This window comes from Lynx rufus, unplaced genomic scaffold (genome assembly GCF_022079265.1).
Source record: "Lynx rufus isolate CCGP_SWC_20201006 ecotype Redwood Valley unplaced genomic scaffold, mLynRuf1.p SCAF_3, whole genome shotgun sequence".
NCBI lineage: Eukaryota > Metazoa > Chordata > Mammalia > Carnivora > Felidae > Lynx > Lynx rufus.
Genome location: NW_025814845.1, coordinates 85752750 through 85767304, shown reverse-complemented (window position 1 = coordinate 85767304; position 14555 = coordinate 85752750). Strand labels below are relative to the sequence as shown.

Here is a 14555-nt window from a genome sequence, read left to right as displayed (position 1 = left end):
ACATAGTTAAGTGCTATCAAATCTGTCCAGAAAATCAGTGAAGTGGACCCTGGAATCTCATACTTACCTGCTTCCTCCAACCCTCACCTCAAATAGGTTTTGCAAGAGGTTTATCTTCTTAGTTAACCTACTCAGAAGACCTGAGATTTTTTTGGATCTCCTAGGGATGATTAGGAAGGATCTCTGAAATCAGGAAATATCTCTGAGACAAGGAAACTGTCGTTTTTCTTTCCCTTTTGCTAAAGTATGTACTTGTCTAAAATTTGAGTTCCTCAGCTGATAAGGGTTCTCTGCATATTGGAAAGAAAGAAGCCATTGGGCACATTTTTTATAATTCTGCAGAATGAATTTTTTGCTGATTTTTTTTTTAAGACAAGTATAGTTGAAACACAATGTTACATTCGTTTCAGGTATACAACAATGATTTGACAATTCTATATCCTATGCTATGCTCATCACAATATACCTACCATCTGTCACCATGCAACACTATTAGAATACCATTGCCTATATTCGACATTCAGTAATTTTATCTCTACGACTTCTTCATTTCATGACTGGGAGTCTGTATCTCCCACTCCCCTTCACCCACTTTGCCCATCCCCACCTTTCCTCTGGCAACCATCACTTCTCTGTATTTACGAGTCCGATTCTGCTTTTGGTTTGTTTATTCACTTGTTTTCTAGAGTATACATATAAGTGGTATCACAGTATTTGTCTCTGCCTTTTTTATAAGTTTATCTTGAGAGACACAGAGAAAGTGTGAGCAGGAGAGAGGCAGAGAGAGAAGGAGAGAGAGAATCTCAAACAGGCTCTGCACTTAAAAATTTTTTTAACGTTTGTTTTTGAGAGAGAGAGCATGAGCGGTGTGTGTGTGGTGGGGGGGTGTCTTGTTTTTTCATTTGGAGCATATTTCTCTATCTCTACATTTTGCTTGACTTTCTGTGTTTGTTTCTAGAAGTTAGGCAGAATAGCTACTTCTAAACTTGAAGGAATGGTTTGTGTATGGTCATTCTCTGTGTAGACTGTATATGCTTAGCAAGTTTGGCTGGCTTGAACTGTGGCTGGCATGAGCTGGGGGTCCCGGGGCACTTTGTGCTGGAGCTGCCCTGGTGGGATGGCCAGAGCTGAAGTCATGGGCTGGGGAAGTCCCAGGGCTCTCCACACAGAGGGTTCCCTGGCAGGACGGCTGAACCTGAAGTGGGTATAAGCCAGTGTGTCCTGAGGCCTTTTGCAGAGAGAGCTCCCTGCCTGAGCAGCTGGAGCTGAGGTAAGGTATGGGGTACAGGGTCCTGGGTGCTCAATGCATAGGGCCATCCTAGCAAGCGGTCTGGGGCCAACGTTGTATGGGTCTGGAGTATTCTGGGGTACGTTTTGCCTGTTACTTTGGTGAAACAGCTGGGGCTGTAGTGAATGCTGACCAGGGGTATCTCGGTGTGTGCTGTGCTAGGGCTGCCTCAGTGGGACTGCTGGGGCTGGGGTGGGCTAGGGGCCCAGGGCCCCTGAGGTGGTAAGCTGGCTTGGGCACCTGGACTGCATTCATCCATGCTATCAATGTGAATGAGGAATGTTAGCCATGCCCTGACCTGCCCCGAGACTTTCAGTAGTTCTCCCACCATTTGGCAGCTTTCTAAGGCTGGATCTTCTGTTATTTTTCTTTTCTTTTTTAGTTCTAGTTAGTTAATATACAGTGTAATAGTTTTGGGTGTACAATTTAGTGATTCAGTGTTTCCATACATCACCCAGTGCTCATCACAAGTGCCCTCCTTAATCCCCATCACCTATTTCATCCATCCCCCCCCCCACCTCCTCTTTTCTCCCCCCATGGTTTTTCTTAAATTCCACCTATGACTAAAATCATATGGTATTTGTCTTTCTCTGATTTATTTCACTTAGCATCATACAGTCTAGCTCCATCCATGTCATTACAAGTACCAAGAGTTCATTCTTTTATGGCTGAATAATATTCCATTGTATATACATACCACATCTTCATCCACTCATTTGTCTATAAACATCTGGGCTCTTTCCATAATTTGGCTATTGTTGATAATGCTGCTATAAATATTAGGGTGCATGTATCCCTTCAAGTTAGTACTTTTGTATTCTTTGGGTAAATAACCTAGTAGTGCAATTGCTGGATCATAGGGTAGTTCTATTTTTAACTTTCTGAGGAAGCTCCATACTGTTTTCCAGAGCGGCTGCACCATTTTGCATTCCCACCAATAGTTTCAGAGGGTTCCCTCTTCTCCACATCCTCGTCTAGGGCTGGATCTTTTGTATACTAATTGCTCTTTAAGTTTGAGAGAGACAGAGAGCAAGCGAGCACGAACAGGGGAGGGGCAGAGAGAGGGAGATCGAGAATCCCAAGCAGGCTCTGTGTTGTCTGTGCAGAGCCTGACCTGGGGCTCGATCCCACAGACTAGGAGATCAAGACCTGAGCTGAAATCAAGAGCCAGACGCTTCAACTGACTGAGCCACCCAGGCACCCCTGCTAGTGGCTCTTTTAAATGCCAGATTTTCCTCTTTGTCCTGCAACAGGGGAATTTGTTGAGGGGCCCCCAGGACTGTCCCTCATTACAGTTTGCAGTGCCAGGATGGGGGTTCATTACCTTGTCAGGAAAACTTTTAATCCTGAATGATGTCCTTAGTTTTGTTTCCTTATAGTTGTTTTCTCCATCAGGAAAGGTTATTGGAATACAAGTAAACTACCATAAACTAACAAAACCAACACTAGTAAAAAAAAAAAAAAGGCTTTTTACTTCTAATTCCTATATATTGATATATTCTAGTTTATCCTGCCTTCCTATAAAAGGACTTGAGGCTAATGTTGAAGTGAGATACAAGGGAATGTAACTAAAGCAATTTGCTAAGGTATGACGTGCCCTGTGCATGCTGATGAAGAGGGTCTCCTAGTTCATAGCCTAGAAAGCATCCCGATGTGGGTCACTTCCAAGCAGTAAGAGGGGTTCTACGATAGATGGCCTTCGTGAAACCTCAGACTACTCCAGTATTCTCCCGACTAAAAACAAAACAAAACTCAAACAATAACAGACAATAGGTATCATTAACAGTGCTTTTATTTACAAAGAATTATTTTTATTTGGCTGTTTGGAAAACCACTAACATTTTTCACTTTAGAAAACATTAAATAATAAGATGTTATACAGTACTTTGGATAACTTCTGTCAGTTTAGTGCAATCCATTATTGGCACCTAAAAGTGACATTTTCAATTATTTCCCCCTTTCCTCTTCACTTGTGCAGTTAAATGACCACAAAGGAAATGAATCATTAAAAATGGATCTAAAGCCATACCATCTGGCCCCTATTCAAAGGCTCACAGATTTACATCCCTGCTCCCATCCTGCCTTCACCAAGTGAAATGACTAAAGATACTCTGTTGGTAATTTTTTTTTTTTGGAAAAATAGGTAAATTTGTGGAACTTGGGAGATTCCCATTGACAAACGAAACTGAATTATAGTGGCTGGGTGAAGCAAGGATCCTGAAACTGGTGTTGAGCATAGCATAGCACTCTCTCTCAGTGGCCAATTTGTCACACACATTGCAGAGAGAATGCACCAGATTAAAAACCAAACCAAAACAAAACAAAACAAAAAACAACTCTCTAGCCTCTGTTCCTTGCTATGGTCTCTTTAAAAACCTGAACTATCATCCACTGAAAAGGTGAAAGGGTTATACTTTTACCAAAAAAAGAAATGAACCCTACCACATTAGGACATCATTGAGATAGGGAAAAAAAAAACAAAACCAAAAACAAAAAACAATATTCTTAAAGGAGTATGATGGACAGATATTTTACTGTTTTAATCCTGTTAGGTTTGCCATAAAGGGAGAGATCTTTCAGTGAGCTCCCCATTTGATGGGTTTTTTCCCCCTTTTGATTCTCCTCCATTAGAAGGCTAAGAGGTAAATGCCTAAATTAGACCTTGGCCTCATCCGAATGACTAAGTTCCGAAGATTTTCATTACCTAGTAATAGGATCAAAACAGCTTTTGGAAGATTCTGTAATCTGTCACTCTATCTTGATGTAAGAACATCTTTAACCATCTTAAATAAACACATTTTTATCTATTTTTAAACCTTCGAAGAGGGTGAGGGAGAAAGAGAAAAGAGAGGGAGAGAAAGAAGAGAGACAGGGAGAGGGAGAGAAAGAGGAGAGGGAGAGAGATTAACTTTTTTTTTTTTAACAAAGGATTCTAATTTAACAATTGTCCCTGCCAGGAAATGCCCCCTCACACTCCAGTCTAGGCCTGTTTCCTCTTGTTCTATTCTTAGCGCATATGGAGAACAGCTGGTCACCATCCTCTCTGTACCAACCATTCATACACTTGAAAACCAGCAATGGTTTGCCCCTCAGTCTTCTCTTCTCCACGCTGGATAATCCCAGTTCCTTTAATTTTTCATCATAGATCTTTTTTTCCAACCCTTTAATCATCTTTGTGATTCCTGGCAAAAACAGCAGAGAATATTTTGATTACTTAATCAGGAATGAAGTAAAAGTCTCAGGACTAAGTTGCCTTTTAAAAGTTAGGTATTTTTTTCATACATAGGTAAAATCGGCAGGGAGGAAATGTGGTTGGGTGGGGGGGGGTTCCCAGATTTTATTGCTCTAATGTGTGCGTGAGTCCCATTCCAACACATCAATGCGTCCAGGCACAGGACCTGCTCCCTGACCCCTTCTGATAAGACGGCACATACGTTAGGAAGGAGCTAGACCTGCCTCCATGTATGCGGATCTAAAACCTGTATGAAAATCTGTCCCAACGGAGCTTCCCCCACACTTCCCCTCACCCTTCCATAAACAGGATCTTTTCTCTGAAACAACCAGAACTTTTACAACATGTTTTACTGATTACCAAAGAGAGCCATGTTATTATGGTAAAAAACCTGTTGGTTTTAAAGTATACCCTGGAACAGTGAGAGTTTTATATGTAAACTTCAGCTTCTTGTCCACATGAATGGTTCGCTATCCTGTATCGTGATCAAACTCAAGGCCATGAAAAAATTCATCCCTCCACTACCACACCTGACATTTCTTCCAATTTTCTCTTGCTGCCAAAATAAGGTCATGGAACTGGATGACATTTCACCAGGTATTTTTTAATTCAAGAGCTCGCAAGCTGCCTTTTCCCTTGCAACTAGAGTCTGTATATATTAGGAACACGTAACTACTTAATATCAATAGCACATTTACACGAAACACAATACTACTAATGAGGGATTACGTGTCCATTCTACGTCATGTCTTTAAAAGAAAAATACAGATAACGAGAATAAATGCATCTTGATAAGTTACACACCCTTCTTTTATAAAGTGAATGGCAGTAAAAGTCAGAGTTCAGGTCAGGCCAGAGCTAACAAGCCAAGGGGAGAAACCAATTTCACAAGCACATCGTACAACATCTCTTAGGGGAAGTCAATACTACTCATGGTACAACACTGAACAGATAACAGAATGGCCATTTGCACAGATTTCCTTTGAAAACTTCTCCCATGGTTTGCTACTAGGAACACCTGTAACCAGAAGGAACGATGGCATAGGTCACATGCCAGGGCCCTTCCCAAAAAAGACACAGGATGGAAAGCAACACCGAAAGCTGGCTTGGATGTGTCTACAGGTGCCCCCTATATTCCAAGGAGGGTGTCACTATTCACTGGAATTGCACAAAAGCAGGCCAGCAAGGTGTGGGTCACCCACCAGACTTTCTCTTGACCCACTGACCCATTCTTCTCCTAGACCTGATAAGAGGGAGGAGAGGACAGGAGGTGAAGATTGGAAAAAGAAAAGAGCCACAGGGGGAGTTCATTGCTAGTTCGGGAGTTGCTCGCGTTCTTCAGAGCAGTGGCCTTTTCTCAGGCTCACATCATCCAATCCAATCTCCCCAGTGTGGCCACGCCTTTTTTCACCTCTGAAGATGACCTAGGGAGAGAATGCACACACCAGTCAAGCCTCCTCTGCCCCTTCCCAATGCCCATTCGTTTCACAAAATAAAGGCAAACGTTCCCCCAAAACCAAACAGTAAACTTACTCGACAGAAGGAAAGACTAGAACATAGCCAGGGTCACCTGAGGCTTGCCTTTTGGTAGAAACTGAAATCATGAGTAAACTGTTAATCAGACACATGTCACTCTTTAAAAAGCCATTCTGAATGACAGACTACTTCAGTTTAGGAATGTTTATGAAGCGGACACTTTGTGAAAGATTACCAAGGACAGAAGTAAATGAGACAGATATAAAGATGTAGAAATAAGAGGCAAAACTCTGGAAGATCATAATCATGCCGCCTATCGTGGACGTTTGCTATTTCCTCCTTGGGTTAGGCTGACTTTGTTGGCCTAAAATGGACTCAGACCAAACACCACACTGAAATCACAGTGTTGTTTTACCTACATAAAGAACAAAAACTTTCTTGTATTTTATCTTCTGTAGATCATCCTTGCTTTTTTAAAAACAGAAACCTTCCTGTGCTAGGATCTGAAATGCCTTTTTTCCAGACAATGTTACACTTTTTTTCAAAGAGTACAATAAATCTAAGACTGATAAAAGCTTATATAAATGGAGTCTATCCCTTTTAACGTAGTTTCTCGAAACTGTATCTGTGGTCACCTACGCATAATCTCCTAATAGCAAGGTTTATGAATAGGAGCATAAAGATGCTCCTCCAAAAACATTATTTCGGCGGGATGCTATAGTGCATCTTATTGCCACCTATGACTTGATTACTTAAGATAAAACTTACATACTCAAAGCTTTTCCCACATCCTCTCCTGAATAGGACTTCCCAAGCATATTGTTCCGGGTTCCCACCCAAGGCTGTTTAACTATGATCTCTGAGGCAAAGGGGGAAAAAAAAAAGACTTTAAAGAAATACTTCAAAAAAGAAAAAAGAAACACTTTAGGTTAACTCTGAAAAATAAAGGAGTTGAAGAAAAAGGAAAAGCAGCAACAGTTAAGCTCACCCCCTCTGCCCTTTCAAGTTGCTGTTAACTTCTTTTTTTTCCTTTTCGATTCCTGAATTTTCTTCACTAAAAATAGGGGATTTTCACCAAGGCTGGGGGGAGAGTGGCAGTGATCAGAGGTTGCAACGAAGAACATAAGCAGCAGCAAAAGGGATTAAAGGAAGAGGCAATGAATGAACGGAGCTCTCATACCCAGAAAAACAAAGCTTTGTGCCTGAATTAATGAAGAGAACAAGGCTGCTTCAGATTCAGATCCTACAGTTCTCCTCTGAAAGGAAAACTTCCCAGGCTCTGCCTCCTTCGCGGTTCTACTTACGCTCTTGACGTCAGCCCCTCGCAAGGTGATCTGTGTGTGCCTCCAGCCACGGCCACCATTTCTTCCCCACAGGGCTGCTCCGTGGGCACCGTGTTTTCTCACAAACACCTGGAGCGTGCCGGAGTGCAGCCCAGTCACCTTGTGCCTGAACGACAGGCACAGGTCCCCTGAATGCATGAGGTGGCCGAGAGGTAGCACCAAGCGAGCGGCTTTTCCCCCTGGGCCTTTGGCTCCCGAGACTGTCAGATATTGTCCACCTGGAATGGGAAAAGCAGGGCTGTGTGTGTACGTGCCGACATCCCTTTCTAGCACAGACAGCATGGATGGCGAAACTTAAGTAAGATTGACTTTGCAGAAACTGCAAACTGGGATAGTCCCTTGTACAGAATTCCACATTTGCAGGGGTGGGGAGGGGGATCTTATTTCTATGCCTACTTTAAATTCTATGGTTTGTGTTTACAGAAAATACTTGGCTCCTGGAGAGTACAAATTATGGCAAGGACACGATAGATAATTAGTAATCCTAACACCATGAATATTTCCTGCTGAGTATGAGCAGACATACACAGGAAGACACAAGCTCCCCATCTCCTGATCTTCACCAGCGTCTGATTATGTTGTCAAGCTGGCTGGCTGGCTGGCTCTAAATTGTCAAGGAGAATTTTCTATGTGGATAATTAACCTCCAGGCAGCAGAGCAGACGGTGATCTAAAGGGGCACTGGATCTGTTTATTCTCTCTTCTCTCCACTTTTTTTTTTTTTTAATCTCTAAAGCAAGAAGGGTCCTTTGCAAAGGTCAGTTTTGCTGTTTTTCTTACATGGGAGTAAGTCTAATCCCAGGAAGATGCAGATGTGTTCTGGAAACCTCTACATCTTCCTGGAGCATCAATTTTTTTTTGTAGGTAAGTAGCTTAAGACATGTTTATATCAAAGCAAATCTGTAACATGATACATAATATATATAATGTTTATTACATTTACATGTACACAAATTAATAAACACTTTCAATTTGGACAAATCAGTCTGATGATGTCCTCAGATCCCTAGGGCTACAGAGTTTGCTTCCCCCTATTGTTAGAGTAACTGCAATAGTGGGGGGCGGGTAGTTTAAGGAGCAGTGAAGTGGGGGGATATTGCTTCCCAAGAGAGGGAAAGTTGCAAGTAGTATTTGCAAACAGTCCATATACAAGTGACATCCCCCCACCAGCTGTTTTATTACAGCCAACTGAAAAACAACCCTGTGTTTCAGCACTGATTTGTCCGTAAGAAATACGTGGTTGGAATGCTGACCACATGTACCTGTTTTGGTAGAGACACTACTTATTTCTCAGTTAAAAGATAAACCATCCTTTCTTTCTTATGCTTAATCTGTGTAAGACAAGATTATTTGGGGGATGTCCTGTTCTTCAAGTGACTGCTCTACTAAGTTCCCTCTGAGCAAAGGACCAAATAGGCGACTAGCATATACTTCCCGGTGCCAGGCTCTTTAAAGGGAACACCTTCAGCCCTGCTAACTGGTCTCTGAAGTGAACATGAATTTGGCTTGTTGTGCACCTGCAGAAACTAAGGCTTGGAGAGGTGAGGGCACCCAAGGGGTCGTCTAGCCAGTGAGGGGCAGGGAAACACTTTGCGCTCAGAACTGCCTGGCCTCCTATGCAGCGCCTGCTGCTCTCAGACTGAAATCCCTGGTTTACGGGTTTCTGTCCCCCAGCAGACCGTGAACTCGTTGATGTCAGGACCAACCTTTCCCCCAAACCACCCCATTTTACATTCCTGCCACATGGTAGGGCTTTGAGGTCATGTGTTGAATAAATGATATTCCAAGAACACAGCAAAAACCTGAGGGGAAATAGGTCTTTGAGGCATGTACTTGACTCAGCGAACACACACATATTTCTTTTCCTCCTGTCCCTGTGCCTTGCCAAATTAATCCAAACAATATTTGGGGCCAAAACATTTAGCTGGGGCTTACATGTCTCCCTGTAAGTCAGCTTTGAATCATCACAGGTATTTGGGTTAAGACTAAGATATAAGGTTATTACAGTTAACCTGCAAGTTTTAAGAAAACAAGGATTACCTTAAGACCCTGTGGAATGTTCGCTAATATCTCTATGCCAGACACTGCAGGCAAACCACAACATCCTGACGAGAGTCAACTAGTCCTTTTGCACAGGTATTTAAAGCTACAGCGTAAATCACGGTGAGTGGTGAGCGAGGCCACCACTACTCTTCCTCTATAGAGTTGCTCTGGGGGAACCAGGTTTTTGTTTTACATTAAAGGATTCTTTCCCTTTTTAAAAGGAAATGTTAACAGGGTGCGGTGGTAGCTAAGGGAAAAATGCATCTCGTGCTTCAAACAAGTTACCTATTAGATAAAAATTTCACTTCTGATTCCAAAATACTGGTTTAAATATAAAACTATATTAGGCACTTTCATGGTTTCAGTTTAAAGCATTATAGTATTGAAAGTGTTTCTTTTTTTTTTTTTTTTTTGAGAAACAATAAATGCTGCAGAACTTGCCAGAAAGTTAGGCGATAAAATTGAATGTACTTATTTGTAACTCTACACTGGTTTGTGCCTTTACAACTTCAATTTACAAAGACAACAACATAATGTCCATTACCTTACCTATTAATTGTGTGGCCAAAAGAAAATGAGGGGGAGTTTGGCAGTTTTACTTATACATCATGGCCTTGCTGAGAAACCAGCCCAGCTAGACAACTAAGATCATTACAGTTTGCTGGGATTTACCTCTCAAATACAAAGGGCTTAATTTTTTGTTTTTTAAAAAAAATTTTAACGTTTATTATTGAGAGAGACACAGAGCATGAGCAGGGGAGGGGTAGAGAGAGGGGGAGACACAGAATCTGAAGTAGGCTCTAAGCTGTCAGCACAGAGCCCCATGCAGGGCTCGAACTCACGAACGGTGAGATCGTGACCTGAGCCAAAGTCAGACACTGAACCGACTGAGCCACCCAGGCACTCCAATTTTTTGTTTTTTAAACAGAAGTAATACAGTAATGCCCACTGGAGGAAAAACAGAAGTACAAAAGCATAGAGAAAATTTAAATAAGCCATGATCTCAAAAGCCAGAGATAATTACTAACATTTTAACTTCTGAACATTGTCCTATGGAGATATATGAATGCTAATGCACATGAGTATAAACATTTTCCCAGTGTGGTAACTTCCTTTTTTTCATGAAATATATTAGCCATTTTTCTATGTCAGCAAATAGACATTCTTCATAGCTCCAAGCATGCCATTAATAATTTAGCCAGTTTCTTCGTGAAGAACATTTAAGTTTCAAATTTTTATTTAAAAGTTTTTTTTTGTAATTTCAAGTTTTTATTTAAATTCTAGTTAGTTAACATACAGTATTAGTTTCAGGAGTAGACTTTAGTGATTCATCACTTACACCCGTGCTCATCATAGCAAACGCCCTCCAAATTTTTACTTTTAAGATAAAAATAGCACAAAACAGTAAGATGAGCAAAAAAAAAAATCTGAAAAACATAAAAAGAACCAAGTTCCCTTTTTATCTAAAGAGCTTTACAAATCAAACATGCACAAAATAAAGGGCATCATAGAAAAAAAATTACTTAAATCCTGTGAAAAGTTGTCCATCTTTTCCTATAAGAGAAAGTCAAATTAAAAGGGGAGGCCTTGTCACATTTAAATTTGGCAAGGATAAAAATAATTTAGGGGCAGCTGGGTGGCTCAGTCAGGTAAGTGTCCCGCTCTTGATTTTTGGCTCAGGTTGTGATCTCACGGTTTGTGGGATCGAGAGCCCCATCGGGATTCACACTGACAGTGTGGGGGCCTTAGAATTCTCTCTAACCCTCTCTCTCTGCCCCTCCCCTGCGTGCACGTGCTCTCTCTCAACCTTAAAAAAAAATAGTTGGATAAGATCTATTGGGAATGGTTCTTAAATATTGGCAGAAGCATAAATTGCTACAACTCTTATGAAGGGCAATTTTGAGAACTTATCAAAATTCAAAATGCTAATTCCCTCTGACCTAGCCATTCCAATTTAGGAATTTATCCTACAGATATATTCAAGCGTATATGAAATGATACATGGACAATCTTCACTGGAGCACTGTTCTGCTGAAATGTGCCTCAGTGGATGGCTGGTTAAATACAGTGTGGTACATCGAAGAAGGAATGGAGTTAACAGCCATAAATAAGAATAAGGGTGTTCCGTTTACAGGACAATCTTCAACAATAGCTAATACTGTTTTATTGGTAACTGTGGGCCAGGCACTGCTTTAAATATTTTACATATGTTTAATAGATATTACCATCTCCACTTAAATAACTTGCTCCAAGTCAAAGCTAGTGAGTAGTGGCACTGGGTTTCAGCCCAAGCCTTTGGGCTTCAAAGTCCATGTGCCTCTAAACTCTTCAAAGACAGTATCTTCTGGGGTACCTGAGTGAGTGGCTCAGTTAAGCATTCGACTTTGGCTCAGGTCTTAAGCTCACAGTATGAGTTCAAGCCCTACCTCGGGCTCTCTGCTGCCAGAACTGAGCCCTACTTTGGATCCTCTGTCTCCCCCTCTCTTTGCCCCTCCCGGCTCATGCGTACTCACTGGCTGTCTCAAAAATAAGACATAAAAAAAACGAAAGGACAGTATCTTCAAATGACAAAAGCAAGATGCTGTTGTGTAGAAAAAGATCCCTCTGGAAAGATAAGCAAGAAACTAGTTGCATCTGGAGAGGGTAACTGGGAGCCAGGGCTGGGAGAGGGAGCTTGTATTTTCACTGTTGATTTGTTTTTCCATGTTTGTGTATTTCAAAATAATATTTAATGCTGCAACAGACATGCTTGCATGTACATGCTGGCTTACTTGCTATATATTTAAGTGAGTAGTGATCAGTAGTAGAGCATTGAGTCAGCTTCCTTTAACCCTGATCCCCAGAGATTGGGGTTTCAGGAAAAGCCCCCACCCCCATCCCGGGGTCAAGCCTTGACATTTACAGAAGGGTGTGTCTTCAGGGCCACAGCCACATGCCTGCAGCACATCACATCAGTCAGCAGCACAATCTTCACTGTCCCTTAGAGGCATGTATTAATTCTACTATCCCACAATTAGGTTGAAGACTGAATGTGATAAACAAAACCTAATGAGCACCAGGAAGAAGAGCCAGCAAATGAATTTACTTTGCAGCTGTTTCTCAAAGTTGTAAGTGTGTTTTAATTGAGGGTTTTCTTAGAGATATTAGCATATGAGAATATCTGCAGATCTGGATCTTGCATAAGAAATGCACACTAAAATCAGTCGTAACTGTGGAAATCCAAATATATGTTCCTTTACAAATGGCATAATCTAGATAGAAGCAAGTAAACAATAAGCTTGGTAATTAGGCAATACAAAGGAATCATTTATTAAATTGGTTATATTCTGCTCTGGTCTTAGCTTGTGATACACACACACTCACACCCCTGAACTTCCTAGAAGAAAAATAGGCATTTTTCATACTAAGCTTTAATAGTATTTCCATCAGTATTTGGTTAGATTTTCCCAACATATTCTAAAAATTTTGTCTGCAATTCCACCATGACATATGCCACGCACTGCTATCCCTTCTTTCACTCTGCCACCCTTTGGTCTTCCGTCCACTTTCCAAGCCAGGGCCCTGCTGCTCAGTCATCTCTTTGGGATGACCTGGGGGCATTCGAATCTGAGTCAGAGGCTCTTGGAGGCTGTGTATGAGGTTTTCTAATTCAACCCTTATCCACTGCTCAAAACAACCTCTTGCTGTATGTCACCCAAACACCTCCACCAGGGGAGACCTCCCTATTTCCATGTCATTCTGTTCTTTTTAGACAGCTCTGTTGATTGCAAAGTTCCGAGAGTGAACCAAAACTGATCTTCCTGTAGCTTTTACCTACTGATCTGACTTCTCATCCCCTTGTTGTTGGTCAAGTATTTGAAAAGCAGTCTTGCTCCATCACTTCTTCCCCAAGCTAGACATTTTGGTTCTTCACTTGTTTCCCATAGGCTTCAAGCTACCTTTCCATCTAGGTCATTTCTTATGAGTGACCTACAATTATCTCTTTTCTTTTCAGGTGAGAAAGAACCCACCAAAGTGGATTTTCCACTCTGGAAAAAATATCCTATGTCTATGGAAATGACAGTGATGACACAGATTCCACTCAAAAAGGCTTTCACCTCTCTTATTTGAGTAACTTCCCTGTGCATCCTAGCTATCAACAGAAGGGAGGAGGGAAGGGACAAAAGCAGAGAAGGAACATGTTTTACCTGCTGGCCCCTTACGTGAGCCAGTCTGAGCTAGACTGGAGATGAGGGCCTGAGAAGCTCCCCCTGATTGTCCTGAAGTTACCTGCAGCTCGTTATAATACTAAGATTTCTTCCTAGGGGCAGTTTTATGCCATCTTTTGAATATACGATGTATGCACCCGCATGCCTACATGCTAGGTGTGCACAGTTGAACCAAAAAATGCCTATGCAAGCCTCCTGCCCCTTCCCCCTAATACACTGAATGAAAGCTTCCTGTACTAACCCCACGGGGAGACAGTGCCTTGAGAGCTAGCTCCCTGTCTCCTTCCTTGGAACAATAAAAAGTTCCTAATTTTCAACATTTCCTGAAGTTTTCGTCTGACCCCTAGAATCTGTTTACACTAAGGCACTTCCTCCCCTTCCCACACATGTGTAGTTGGTTTCTAGACCATGAGCCTTACCTTGCACTCACTCTCCATATATTTCACCCTCTTAAATATCGCCTATTGATCTAATGTTTTAGAGCTAATTTTTTTCAGCACACACTGCCACTTTCTCCTTGGGCTCTGAGTCATTCTACTCTGTTTGACTGGTATGCCTTCAATATGCAAGTTCAAGATCCAATTCATCCAAATTGGTAAAACCTGGAGCAACCCCAGAAGCTCATCCTCCAGGGGCCAGAATCAATCATCAAGAGCTACCCAGTCACCCAAACAGCCATCACTTCCTTTCAGTTTGTTCTGTTCTGTCATAGCCAAATGGCCATTCCAAACGTTTTTGTCTACCATTCTAATTTCCAATCCTCTCTCTCAGAGGGCAAGTGGAATTTGGGGCACAACAAATTTAAACATCAACATAGGTAATGACTAATAAAAAGTGTTTAAATACTATGCTTTAGAACCAATTTAGTATTTTAATTCTGAAAATCAAGTATTTTACATAGATTTTCTACATAGGATGCTTACATGGAAGTATAATGAATTCTTCTGAGTTTAGCATGAATTATTC

At 41.5% G+C, this 14555-nt stretch overlaps 1 protein-coding gene across 1 annotated transcript in view; it reads right to left on the bottom strand.

Moving 5' to 3' along the window:
* Window positions 1-4144: 4144 nt before the first annotated feature.
* The window catches only part of NPNT (nephronectin), an 82971-nt gene continuing 72560 nt past the window's right edge, over window positions 4145-14555 (bottom strand). Inside the window, exons 15-16 of the mRNA XM_047092273.1 lie at window positions 7301-7557; window positions 4145-5944 (exon numbers count right to left, since the gene is read on the bottom strand). Coding sequence (XP_046948229.1) covers window positions 5834-5944; window positions 7301-7557 — 368 coding nt within the window. The 3' untranslated portion in view covers window positions 4145-5833. The remainder of the gene's footprint in view (window positions 5945-7300; window positions 7558-14555) is intronic.